Here is a 15271-nt window from a genome sequence, read left to right as displayed (position 1 = left end):
TCTAGTAAAATCTCGTTAAAATCGGTCTAGTCGTTAGCAGCAAGCAAGCAAGAGCAAACGACAGACAAAATTTTCTTAAATTGTATTTTTTATAAGTACCGTATATACAATTTCATGTATTTATTGAAAGCTGTTAATTTGAAATTACAAGCAGACACTTTAATTTCATTTATTTGTACAGGTTTATACTGACTAATCCATTTTTTAACTACTAATAGTTCTGGTAGTTATAGACTTAATAAAAACTAGTACTTAGTTTTAATTAGATGCAAAGATATGACATTACGATATATATAAGATATAAAATAAATATTCACACTAATGAAAATTAATTATATTTCATACTTATCTGTAGAATAACATCAAGACCATTATTTTATGTTCCTTGATAGATCTGCTGCTTATAAAATTTAATTTAGTTTTTTTTAATAAAAAGAAGACAGTAACTACGTATAACGTATTCACGAGAAGTTAAAAGAAGACATAGAGTTATGTAAGAAGTATAGAATAAAATGTATTTTCGTCAAGTTAGCTATACTTATTTTGAGGCGAGGCGTTGGAAAATTTATCAATGATATTTAACATATCGCTTATGTAACTACTTTTCGACAAAAATACAATTATTATACTGTTGTACGCTAAACACACTTTGATTAAAAATATTAAAGATAATATTTAAAAATAACTATCAAACATTGCTCGTTTATAAATACAAAATGCATTTAAGAACTATCACCAGATTTTGTAATATCACATAATAAACTTAACGTAAAATTAAAGGTCCCTTAATTTATGGTATGCTTGCTCTCTGGTCCGAGCGATGGGTCGCTTTTTATGGTCTAACATGGCCCAAGTGATAATATGCAACATTACTTAGAATGATATACGACTCGAATTTCCGAACTTATGTTACTTTCACATTATGTATGGTAATGGCCAAGTTTAAAAATAGAAGGTAAAACCATAGATAAATAACCTGAAGATAGTATTTCTATTCAACTGCTCCATATACAGGTAAATTTTTTAATATTGAATCTGTAATTACAAGTCATTAATTATTGTAAAAAAAAATGCGCGTAATCTTGTAAATTATGAATGAAAACAATGTGACATATATTTACAACAAAAACCATGTTAACTAGCTAAATATTTTATCTTATCTGTGGCTAAATTAACTTGGTTTTGGGTCGAGCTCGCTTCACTTTTTCATCTATCGACACTATGCTGTCTGTTTTCTCTTTATATATTGATAAATACATATTTCGCGATACCGAAAAAACAAAATTTTATCAATTAGTAAGACCTTTGTAGTTGACGTCGACATCTTTAGCGTTACAATATTATTTACACACTTATATATTACTTATTTTTAATTCTTATTTCAAATATACCTTTAAAAAAGGAATTAAAATATTTTCTGTTGTATTTAAATTGCTAGCCAATGTTTTAGACACTGGCATAACATAAGTTCTATTCTTAAAATTCTTATATTTTTAAATTCATATAATACCATGGCTAAGGAAATATTAAAGCTTCGAATCGCGGAGATGGTCATACGCAGCGAATATGCACTGTCTGTCAATGCGGCGTATATAAGCATCAGCATTATCAATTCACGACCAATACATTGCCGGCAGTCAGAGCGGTCGCACAATCTAAAATTCAAAGTTGGAATACTATTTTTTTATAGTTGTGTTTGTGGTTACGATTGGTTGTAGCTTCTTACGTCACAGGACTTATACAAGTAAGTATAAAATAATTTACAGTGTGTAATTCAGTATCTAATAGAGACAAATAAATAGAAAATCTATAAAGTTTAATTTAAACATAATATCTTACATATAGTAACATTTTTCGTTATAAAAATTAAATCTCGCAATGCAGTAGTATTTTTCATAATGCCTAATCGTGATTTTAAATAAAGAAGAAATATATGCAATAAGTTAATTATTTTTTCAAAAAAATCTTGATTAAATTATACAGGTCCTATAAATTAGAAGTGTCTATACATTAGCACTAGCCATTCGCGCAGCAACCACCATAGCATAAAAAAATAATTTAAAAACTTCTTAGTAGGGTGACCATGAGTCGTGGTTCATTGGACAGACAACGCACATTAACTGCGTAGGCAGCCATCACAGGAGATCAGTAATTTGCACTTACATCTCAATGGTTACAATACGTGTTTACAAAATAAAGTTGTAAATTCTATATTCATAATGCATATAATTACAATTCAGTATATGTAGGTAAATTTTTTAAACTAATTATAAACCGAATATTTCAGTAATTACATGGCTTATTTAGCCATGTAATGTAGCAGAACGAATATATATAACAATTTAAAGACACTATTTTAAACATAGATATAAATATGAAAATATTCTTTAAATATTTCATACTTTTCAATCTACATTGGCGCTAACATTATTTCTAAAAATGAAATATTCAAACATTTTTAAATTTCATTTATGCCTATTAAGGAACCAACGCTGCCCTTTCAACTTTTTATACCGTATACTATACATCCTAATAAACTAATAAGAAAATAATTACTTTTAAAAAAACTGAAGCCCGATAGACGCACATCCTAAAACAATTAAATAAATAACTCGTTTTTATATTACAATATAAAATAATTCCAACTTAAGATAGTCAAGTTTTAAGTTATGATAATCGCATAGATCTCGTAATTAATCTTCGTAGAACATAACGATGGGAAAATATGTATACATCTATTAATACAACTTATATCAAGCTGTTATTAAATTGTTAACTTATCCTTAAGTTTTTTACTACTTATCATAAATTTTAGCTGCCAATAACGTGTTCGATTTCCTACTTTTGACATTTATTAAGATTAAATAATATTCTAGAAACAGTACATAACATTGGATACTATTATATTACTAGTAGCAAAGAACGCAATAAATAAAGTCTTCAATAAAATATATTAAATTGGATATCGCTCAATTTTCAACTCTTATCCTCTTATTATAAATATATTTTGTAATAAGTCTATTCAATCAGTAATTTTAAATAGTAACAGGTATTCTATCACACATAAGAAGTATTTATCTATTAGAGAAATTAACATTTGCTTATTGAAAAACAGCAAACATGATAAACAGCTTTTGTGGAGACGTCAACACTGTGACATTTCCTAATTAATTATCTAAGGTAATTCTTCTCAAATGTTTACCGTGTAACGTACAGCAGGCGGGGCTAATGCGTGATTAATCGATTCTTGATCAATGTGACTTCGAGCGAAGCCACCACAAGCATACTGGATTCCGTAAGATACGATTACAATGAGAGGAAATGAAATACATACATACTCAATGAAGTTATTATTCAGATAAGCAGTGGTGATATTTGAGACACAGATTGTGTTCCCGTATTGTCGGAGCTGTTTCATAATATCTACCAATAATGCCTTTTAAATCAAGATCACGGTAAAACTTTACTTTCAAATATTTGTTATGATTTATATTTTTCACTGTAAACACTTAATTGATTGTTGCTATTAAAATCGGCAGGCAAAATTACGACTAAACTAGACAATAAATTTTTAAATTTAATTGTATCCTACAATCGTATATTACGCAGGTGTTATTACGGGCAATAATTAAGGGTTTAAGAGCTTGTAATGTGCAACGATGCAAATAAAATGGAAGCACAACAAAATATAGTAGCTAATGACCCCGCTTGCCGACTGAAGCGAAACAAAACCACGATAAAAAAGCACCCAATCACAGTCTCGCCGGCAAAGTGCGGCACACGTGATGTCGAGAAAAACCGATTGCGTTCATGACTCAACTCAGATGAAGTATCTGATTTGAAAATAAAAAGAAATTAGACGCAATTGATTTTGTATTAACTACTCTAAAATGTAGTATTGAGGGCCTAAAATAATGATTGTTTGTTCTTTGATCAATTTAATCCAATAGTCACATTTCAGACCATAAATTGATCACGTCAGGTATCGAGACACGATTAGAATTATTATGAACAGAATATTTCCACAGGACGTGTTATCAAGTATAAATCATAACATAAACTTGCCATTACGAGTAGTACCTACGTCATACCGTATGCATACTCTACTTTTATATAAATACGGTATGACACCGTATGCATACTCTACTTTTATATAAATATATGGTTATTCACGCTTATAAGGAGATAAAATATTTCGAATACTGAAAAAGATGACAAAAATTTCAAAAGTGATTTAAAACCGTGGCATGACAGATTTGCATAGTCTAGCCGGCTAAATAGCAATGATGTAGTGTAAAAAAACTAAACAAAAAAGAAAATTATCCACACAAATATCACACTATGTGTTTATATTCGATATGTAATAAAGCTTAGAGCTTTGTAAGGATGGTTTGTCAAGGTAACGTGCCGCGTCAATTATCTAACACAATGATAACGATTTCCACGGATCATGAATATTTAGTCACAACAATGGCTGAAAGACGGCCACAATTATTTTCGGACAAGCAAGGCCACGAACAATCTCGGCCCGAGTTAAGTGCTAATGAATAATGTAAACGACCGGAAGATTTTGGTGATATTTACCGAATTGTTAAATGTATTTAACGATATAGATGTATTATTTCTCATTTTGGAATTATTAAACTGTTACATTAGTATGCAATTTTCTCACCAAAGACTTGTATTATATTATGTAACAGGGGAGTCAGAATAACGGGATTTTCCATTATAAAATCAATTTACAAAATGTGTAATATATAAGATGATTTTTTACTACAAATCTAGAACTGTCAACGTAAAATATGACTGTTAGGAATTTGTACTTTACTTTTATAGTATCATTATTTTATTAGTAAGGCAACAGTCATAAGTCCAAGCAGCCAGTCCTTAGTTTTCTCTTGTTAATGGTCGAGGTCTAAAGGACAATTGTTTTGTTTGAAATTTGGTGTATAACGTTTCACTTCCAGTTTTAAAATATAAATAAAGACACATACACACTTCAACATTTAACAAGGTTTTATTACAAAGTGTGTTAATATTTTTACTTAAAAGACGCCTATATATCTCTACGTATTTACTAACCTTCTCTGTTATGTATCTACATTCACTGTAAAGCTACATGATAACAAAGTAATAATATTTTAAATAAATCTTTCAGAGAACATTTAGGGGTGAGCACTGTTGCTCACATCATTTTTAGTATGTACTAATTTGAAAGTAAACTGATATTTCATCATACTATGATATTTAAGCCTTATAGTATTATAAATTCAATATATGTATTTGAATTAATATAGTAATTATTATAAATTTAAAATTTGTTGATTATTCAGTAATACATAAACAGCACACAAAATGATAAAAATAAATGTTAAAAATGTATACATAATGAAAGGTTTAACCTTCTGTGATTTATGCTAAAGTTCAAGTGGGTATATGATTACTATATTATCAATATTTTAATTACATATATTCATATAGGTGACGTGAACATAATAAATCCCGATATTCGATTTAATGGAACTAATCTTTATATATATACACTCAATAATAAATATAAAAAAAAGTATTCAGTATGACCCATAGCACATACCATAATCTATAATATGAAATATCGCATACACGTAAATAAGCATCAATATAAAAGAGTTACTATGATGAAAACAATATATGAATTACCTGTAATATATGTTGTTTGTAACAATCTTAATTACAAAACTAATGTTATTTGATGGTACAAATATGGTTTTTCAGTTGGGTGACATATCAGATATTTTAACACCTTACGATCTGTCGTGTTAAACATGGTATTGATTATATAGATTTAGTCAATTTGTTTGTATTTCACACTGTCCGAAGTCGTTGTGCCGTTATAGCGATCTTTGAGTAGCGTGCGGCTTCCGCCGGCATTGACCTAAGCTATGATCTTATTTATATAGATAGGTAGGTATTTATTTGCAGTTTAATAATCTAGATCTTTCTAAAGATGTAGACAAAAAATTTGTTACATTTATATTCTATATTCTGTTAAACTTGTTCTACCGGCTAAATGTAAAGCAATAAATTAAAAAATAGACACATTAGTGTCGCCCATGTGAGTCGTAAATCTTTACAAGTATATAAAAAGCGGACTGTCCCGATTGACTGATTTATCAATTGCAAAGCCTAAACTACTAAGGCTATAAATTTTAAACAACATATTAAGAAAGGAGATTATAAAATTCCCACAGGAACACATGGGATATTTTTCGTTCCTTATTCCTTAATATTTTAATTTAAATATAACATTAAATGAAATTAAATAATGCAAAAACAATTTACCAGTTTTTTTTTAACATGGAATATTCAATAATTAAAATATCTTTGTACCTAATTATAGTGAAACTAAGTAAATTAACTATAATTGTATATTCCTTAGCATTCCTATACACGTATATAATTAAAATAATACACAGCCAATTCATAGATACAACTACGCCATTCAAGTACCTAATAGAATCAATTTATAAGCTGCAATAACATACTATAGCTTACAATAACGACAGGATTAGAAATAGGGACGCAATAACAAGAAACGGTCGCAGTCTTTCACTGCTAAATTATATTACGGAAACCTGTCATTACATTGACAGTTTGATACATGAAGCGTGAGATGATATTGAATGAAATCGTATATAATGGGATCGAACCGTGGTCCCAATACTCCCAATGTGTCGACAATGAACCGTGGGTCGGACGTTGCACAATCAGCCCACAACTCGAATAACGGGTTACAACACCACTGCAATGCAAGCACTCCTCATAGTGATCATAGTGATAGAGCTTCGAGTTGGCTACGTATTAAACCTATAGTTATCCGCCTCATTTGTCACTTGACGATCCCCGTGATTATTTTAATCAAATTACATGGATAACTAAACATAGAATTTTCATGAAATATGCATTCAAAACATAGTAGCATGGTCTAGTAGTAGTCTCGGTCCTCAGTCTGTTCAAATGGAACGAACAAACAAAAAAACAGCGCGCCAAATGTTGTATTGTTTTTTTTGTTTAGGCTTTGGCATACAAAATAATAAAATTGGATTTATAGAAAGTGGGTAGCATAGATAAGAACTAGATCGGCTGGACATTTTTTTGTAAACAAAGCGTAAAGTGTCAATATAAAATTGTCTGGGTCTTGCTCCTAACTTCTAACTTGAGTGGGCACGTAGCACTTATGCATTCCAATCCCGCTAAGTGTTGACAAATAGCGTCGGATGTCTGTTTTAATGTAATTTACTTTGAAATAAACAGTAAAGGAATGTATATACTTATTCATGATGCAATAACATATAGGTAGATAGATGTAAAATGTAAATTAATTTCATTAAGTTTCCCAATTGTTACTACGCGGACCCATGGAGAAAGCCAAACCCGTTTGAGAATTTTGAAACTGTTGCATCTCCAGTTTCTTGTAGGGATACAGAAATGGTAGAAAATTTAAATGAATGTCGAATGACCAACGGCTATAAATGTAAATAGTTTACATTCCATATCGTCTCGAAAATACGCATTTTCTGTCAAACAGGTATTCATAAACACATTCCAATGTTCACATTTAACGCATATTTTTTTAATAAATTAAAACATCTATCTGATAAGTTGGCATTCTACTGAGTTAAATATCTTCATAAATGAGAAAAAGAATACATACGAGACATACAATACGAAAAACTAAGTCTTCAATAACTTTGTACATACCAATCTTTGTCTCCGATAAAATTTTGAAATGGCAGTCAATTGTCTTGTACAAATAATTAAGAGAACAACAAACCACATAGGAACATGTAAAATTGATTAAATTACTAGATTAAATAAAATTTCGTAATGGAAAATTTTTCATCCATCGTCAAAACGACGTAGATACTAAAAATAAGCATAGGTAGGTACTGTTTTTTTTTGCTGGCGTTCGATCTCATTTTGTACACAAGATACGCGATACGATACAATATATTCGTCAATTGTTAGTGGCTTCCGATGTTTTTAACATTGTATTTATTGTAGATAATTTGAATATTAATTAATTATATTCTATATAGAATAAAAAACCGATATAAAAAAATATCGGGTCAGACCGTTCTTTTTGGATACTAATAAATAACCAAAACCAAGGTAAAATAACTTAATAAATATTATAAAAAACAAATAATGTATTATTGATGAGGCCTATTAAAGAACCGTGGCCAATAAATTCTTAGCCATAATTGAATTCGATATATAAAAAATACAAAAACCTTCGCTACCATGCATATCTAATTTCAAAGACAATCATAGAGAATATGATGGTTTTATTCATAAAACCACACGCGATTTTATAGTAGATAAGAAAAACCGGGTGATTATGGTGTATAAGTAATTACAATGTACATTATTGAGTCCTTGTAACATATTGACTCATACGTGGGAAATCTTTGAAACCATAGACTAACATAACATTGATTACATATTCAACAGCTTTTGATTTTGCTTTTTTATGTACATACAATTATATAGTAAAATACTTAATAAAATTGGTACGTCCTTTGATAATTTGTAGTAAAACATTTTATAACATACTGATATAATAAGTAATGTAAAATTTAATTCTAAATTAATATTCACCTAGCGACCATGAAATAAAGTCTGTCGTGGAAACAAAGTTATGTTAAAAGTTTTGTTTTGTATTTGAATTCATAATAACCTACCGAGTTCGAGGTCTTGGTTTCAAATTACGAACACAAATCCACTGAACTTTTTTTATTTTATTATCAGTCAACGGGCATCTGAAATACAGTTTCAACTATTGCCTATGAAGGTAATGGCAGCACAGACTTTAGAAAATACTTTTTGTTGTTGTGTGGTACAACCAAAACTCGCATGCCATTACTGAGTACTAAGATGACGAGCTATGACTCCGTAAACCGTAATTTAACTGCTCTAACTCACTCCAGAAATGTGAACTAAATTTTGCTGCTTCGTAACTGGAAACTTTATACAAAGTTGTCCTCTAGTATTTTGCACAAATCACCCAGTCAAATCCAAATCAGTTAATAAAAAAAACCAAATCAGTTAACTTACAGAATAATAAAAGAATTGTAGGTATTAAATATACATAAAAGTACCTACATAAAGTAAGTTATTATTTTTTTTTTTTTACAGAAAACTTTTTGAGCATAGAGGCACCAATCTCGTTTATATTTTTTATTGCGTCAACCACAAATATAATTTAATATTGTGTCCTTGTCCTTAATAATGTAAATTCTGTTCGTTAATTGGGTATCCTTTGACACAAACATTGGTTACGGTCGAGTAAGGGTGATCTCTAACAAAGTATGTGTACGAGGATTTCGTAATAGATGCCGGTCAACCGTGACGGTGTGCAATGTTGCAACCAATTTTTCAATATAGATCAAATAAATTTACAAGGCCTAGGTGTCAGGCTGCATTCAGCCTTTTTTAGTAACTCTTTATTTGAATGTATTACTATTTTGGTAATGCAAAAAAACTTATGGTTCTTCAATTCATAGAAAGCGGTAACTAGTACTTAGTCAAGCATGTACATATATATCTACATAATAAATACTTGGCAGTATTCTTTATGTATATAATAATATGTACATGCTTGACTATCTTATTAATTTCAATAATTCTAAAGACTATCAATATACATATCGGTTAAATTTACTGATGACTTTCATCAGTAAAATATTTAAACTTAAAAATTTTATTACCAATAAAGCTGTTGCTGTATAGAGTGTAGGAGAACACAACATTGCAATTGTGAGATAAGAAGGATTTGATATTCTCTTATATGGTATATGAATAATGCTAAAATACGGTTAAATGTAGATTTTAAAAAAATATTACAATATTTGTAGATTTTAATTTTCTATGTAATTTCTCGGGATAATATTAAATTCCAGGACATTTAGGTATCGAAGTAAATATTTTATATACGAAATGATATATGAAATAATATATATAGGGCTTGAAATTGTTTGATTGTAAGCCCTACAATCCATCAGTCTAAGTAACGGTTGGTAGCCGGCAAATTTTTTCATTGGCGCAATAACTGGCATACGCTGGGCTTCAATTGAAAGATTGCTGTACCGGCGCGTGGGAAGGCGACAATCGTTGCCCTCAGCTTGAGGATATCCTTCCAGAAAATAGCTCATCGAAGTCGAAAGGATAATCACATGTTGCAAAAAGGGAAAACAAGGATATGAACGCATGTACCGAGGTATATTTTATACTGATGTATGTCTGCGTAGGTACTTTTCTTTGTTTTCTTTTTATATCCTGAACATCTTAATTTGTAGTTGTTTAAAGAGTGATATGTGGCAGAGGCCTTTCAGCATATGGAGATATAACACCGTGGTTCTTAAGAACAGCTATGAATTAGGGGTACCACGAAAATTATCACAACGAAATGAAGATCTACTCCCAATCCAATTATATAAAAAAATTACTTACGCCCTTTAAATAATCTACTGTAACATATAAGAAAAAACCTTTCACATTTTATACGTAGTAGATTCATTTTTATAAATGTAATTTATTTCAGTTAATTTCTAATTCATTTATAGTTCATAGTTACATGGTAGTAAATGTGACTTCTATCGGCGGTGCCCGATACGCCATTTTAACTGAACCGAATGTACGATAATCATCGTTGCACGGTTCATATGAAACACGTGCATTGAAATATCTACGGTACAAAACAATTGTTGTAAACTCTTTGCTCATTTTTATACATCAACTTTTCAATCAGTTTTTAACGTCTTTTTTTACATTGCAGAATTGTATTTTATTAACACTTTCGCTGTTATTTTACTATACGTATCCAAATTACACGTATTTACCATTTTTTATCCGTTATTAGATTTATATGCCATATGAAATCTACATATTCCACAAAAATAAATTTAAATATATATTTCTGTGTGGATTTAGATAATGCCATCAAGGATTAAGTACGCCATGCATTATAGTGTGCAAAAGAAAAAAATAATAAATATTTCTGTATTACATTGGGTGTATTTAATATTAAAATTAAATCCAACATATTTTGGAATCAACAACCTGTCTGTTGGTATCTTAATTTTTGAGGATTGATTTCTAGAGTTTTTTTCTGATGCATTCAGAAAAATGTTACTAAATTGTTTCAGCCGTTCTCGAATTTTGAGCATAACAAGACATATGGCGATTGATTTTAATTTATATAGATTCCATCGAAATTTATGAAGTAAAATCCAATGAAACAGACAACGATCAAAAAAAGACAATGACCCCATATGTGGCGCAGGTAGAGTTGATAGTCATTAAAAAGTCGTATAAAAGTAAAACTAAAAGTAAAAGTTTATGATTGCATACGTAAAATTATACGTAATCAAAATAATCGCAACAACTGTTGCAGTCTTGTACATAAGCATTGGACAAAGGAACCTGTTCCGATGAACTGATCCTTCTTTTCATTTTCGCTATTTTTATTCAAGTTACCATTTTGATCTAATTGTTTTTCTGATTACCTACTTTTAAACTGGTCTACGTAAATTAGTACGCTTTTCCCTATAATATCGTGGTGTTTTTTCCGTAAGGTTTATATTTGTATATAAATAGTCATTTACGGCTTGTCCGCATGAATTCAGATAAAAAATCAGACGGTAACTCACCCAACCTAGGGCATCTGCGTATCAAATTTTATCCTAATACGTTAAATATGCATGAAGAAGTTTGTGAGGGTGCACAAACATCTTCATGCATATTTTTTTGTTAAAACCATAAGAAGTAAATTAAAACATTTTACGAAATAAATGAAGGGATTCATGATTATCTCTGTACAGATAATTATTGCATAAAAGTTAGACCCGAGCAGAGAACATTTATAAAATGCATCTGTAATATGAAGTAAGAACTGGTCGAACGTAATAAATGGTAACTGCCGAGACGCACAATCAAGTTACGAAACCGGCTCCCATTACAAACTGAACTTGAACATACGTCGAGATCAACGCAATGACATATTAATAAATATAAAACCTGAAAATGGTCATGTTAAAATTGTAAACTATGTTTTGGCAAACAAACCTTTCGAACCGAGGTGTTTTTCGGTTGTAGGATGAGATAAGGCAATGAAATTATAGGATAAGAGAAATGATGTGTTAGTATTCAAGAATGGCACACATGAGTGGTATGGTGGCATGGGTACATGGTAACATGAAATCTTCAGTACTGTTGATATATACAGGCGATGATTATCAGTTACCATCAGTTGGGCTATCAGTTTCTTTGCAATTCAAATTACTAAAAAAATACAGTATTATTTGTGTATGGGCATGTATAATAAAATCTGAATCATTCATGTCCGCGCGTGAATTGCATTATAGATGTCAATTGAATTCAATCAGATAATTAAAATTCAAATAATGGCGTTGACGCTGTCTGGCTGGATCATCCATATTTCTAGCGCGCATTTCGTATCCTGCCTGACACTTCACACGCTGTAGGAAGTGTCCATCATATGCAAACGAATAAATCTATCCAATATTTCATGCAGTTTAGGTTTCGAAAAAAAAGAAAAAAAAGCAGTTTAGAAAAAAAAAATTAAATAATAACTTAAATTTATGCATATTGGAATTGTCATACTTTTTTAAAATTCTACCATCATTTCGAACGTAGTCTCAGCTCGGCACAGTAAAAAAATATCTTTGTATATTTAGCGTTGTTTTTCAACCCTGTAGAGCTTTAAAAAAATTATTATGATGACGAAGACGAAAGAATGCGTCAGTTTAAAAAATATATGTTCTAATGACTACTAACGACAAAGTAATCTTGCGAGCTATTTTAAGAATATTATCCTACCTTAAAGGGGTGTAATGTATAAGCAGTGGCGCCGGACTGCATTCCAGGACTATGTGTATAGTCTTAATGCCCTACCTCCTAGTCTAACCTATAAATAGAATACGTAGGGGTCTACGACCTAAGTAGCTAATGGAAAATAGATGACTAGCACTTCAGATACACTGCAAAAAATAAACATTTTATATGGACCGGTTAATAATGGAATAGGCAACCACAGTAGCTATTTTTGTTGTATTGTATATGAAAGTTGATTTATGAATATAAATTAAAACTCCTTAAAGCACTTGTTTTACAAAATAGTTTACATCCTATTTAACAGCTCACAGCTCTAACATCTAGTTATCTTCAGTTATTTATCAGACCCTTAGAAGATTAATCTAAATTGGAAAATTGCTGTGAAACACTAAAGCCCATTGGCACGTAACATTGGCCTTACCACACTCACGACTTGTAGACGTGCATTCAGATTTGAAAATAATTTCGCAATAATTATATGTAGTCAAACCACTAATTGTATATTTTTTGTCATTTCAGGATGAAGGTCCTATTATTATGTTTGGCCTTTGCGGCTATAAGTCTCGCTATGCCAGTAGCTGAGGAGAAACCAGACTCACCTGCAGTTGCGGCTGTTGTGGCATCGCCTAAAACTGATGACTCGCCAATTAAAGCTGATGCTGCAGAGGAAAAGAAACCAGAAACAACCATTGAGAAAAAAGATGAAACGAAATCATTAGATTCTAAAACCGATAGTGCGCCTGAAGAACCGAAAATAGCTGAAGACAAATCTGCCGCTGCATCTGAACAAAAACCAGAAGAGAAAGCTCCGGAAGAGAAGTCAGCCGTATCAGCTGGATCAGAAAAGAAAGATAGTGCTGATGAAGTTAAACCAGAAGAGAAGCGTGACGAACCTGAATCCAAACCAGCTGAACAAGCAACTGTAAAACAGGTCACTGACACCAAATCTGCAGATATTCCAGAAATTATTCCTTCTCCTGAAAAGAAAATAGACTTGGCGGCTGCTAAGAGTGCTGACCCTGTTCCCCAGGAAAAGAAAGACGACGCCCCATCTACTCCAGTCGCAGCAGATGCAGCTCCAGTTCAAGAGAACCAACCAGCGGAAGTAAAAACTGACGCTAAAGCTACTGATTCCAAACCCGTTTCAGAGGCTAAAGCTGCTGATGCTGCTTCAACTCCAGGAGATGAAAGCTTACGTGTTGTCCGTGATACAGTTGATGATAAAACCAAAGTAGAAGAGGCGCCCAAGGAACCTAAAGAAGTCGAGCCTAAGGAGAAAGCTGATGCTCCTAAAGATGCTGAACCAGCGAAAGAAAAGTCTTCTGAAAAAGATATCGCCAGTGAGCCTGCTAAAGCTGACGAGGCCAAAGAAAGCAAACCAGAAATAGCCAGCGAATCCCCTAAAGATGTGCCTACACCAGCCGAACCTGCTGTACAAGCAGACGCTCCAAAAGCTGATGCTAAACCTGAGGACAAACCTGCGGCTAAACCTGAAGAAGTGAAGGATACCAAAGATAGCTCCGAGGAAAGCAACGAAAGTGGTGAAAAGAAGGACGGAGCTAGTTCGAATTCGTCTGAAGAGAGCTCTGAAAAACAATAAAATAATTTAGAAGAGTAGCGCAAAGCGGCGGGCGTGTGTCGACGTCCCTCGACACGCGCCCCCCGCCTGTAGCAGGCCACCTGCTATCTTGCGCCAACCTGCGTGTAATGTGATGTGTGGCTCAAGTGAGTGTGAGTGGCGACTGTAGACAGTCGCGCTGTTGCGTTCACGTGAATATATCCGACTGTTCACTAGAAGACCTAGAGACTTATTTAAATAGCCGAATCGAAAATTACCTGCGTTGTAATTATTATTTCAGAAATTAAATTATCGAATTTCCGGTAGGTACTATAAGTAATAAAATATGTTTTGTAATAATTTGGTTTTTAATTTTCACATTCATTACCATTATGGAAACACTTTCATTCGTTTTAATGTGTGATAAATGTACATGATTTTCAAACATAAATAATAATATAATAATTTTGTGGACGATTCACACATCGTCATTTAGTCCTAAACTATGGATATAAATACATACTTTTTTTTGGAAATACATAATATACATAGTAAACACCCAGACCGATACAAACAATCATACCAAGAATTATATATGTTTGTACCGTGCGAGGAATCGAAAGCTACACTATCGGAAGTAAGGCGGTTTGCTAAACCGTTATACCACCGTGGCCGTCGATTATATTATTATATGAAATTAATCTGCAGGTAGAAGCAGTAGTAGTTGCGTCTGGGAATTATTAGTTGTCAATGTATATATATAAATAATTAATGAGTGAAGTAGTTTTTATCGTGGCATAAACACGTTGAGTCTAGACT

General features: G+C 31.7%; 1 protein-coding gene across 1 annotated transcript; it reads left to right on the top strand.

Annotated features, from left to right (window-relative positions):
- The first annotated feature begins 1606 nt into the window (after positions 1-1606).
- On the top strand, positions 1607-14812 carry LOC131846820 (neurofilament heavy polypeptide-like). Its single transcript, XM_059196232.1, has 2 exons — positions 1607-1744; positions 13414-14812. Exon 2 carries the CDS (start codon positions 13415-13417, stop codon positions 14492-14494), a length of 1080 nt encoding a protein of 359 aa, XP_059052215.1. The 5' UTR covers positions 1607-1744; position 13414; the 3' UTR covers positions 14495-14812.
- Positions 14813-15271: the final 459 nt, after the last annotated feature.

This window comes from Achroia grisella, unplaced genomic scaffold (assembly GCF_030625045.1).
Source record: "Achroia grisella isolate CSIRO2021 unplaced genomic scaffold, CSIRO_AGI_Agris_v1 utg512, whole genome shotgun sequence".
Classification (NCBI taxonomy): Eukaryota; Metazoa; Arthropoda; class Insecta; order Lepidoptera; family Pyralidae; genus Achroia; species Achroia grisella.
The sequence above is the reverse complement of the archived record's forward strand: the minus strand, read 5'-3'. Positions and strand labels throughout refer to the sequence as shown.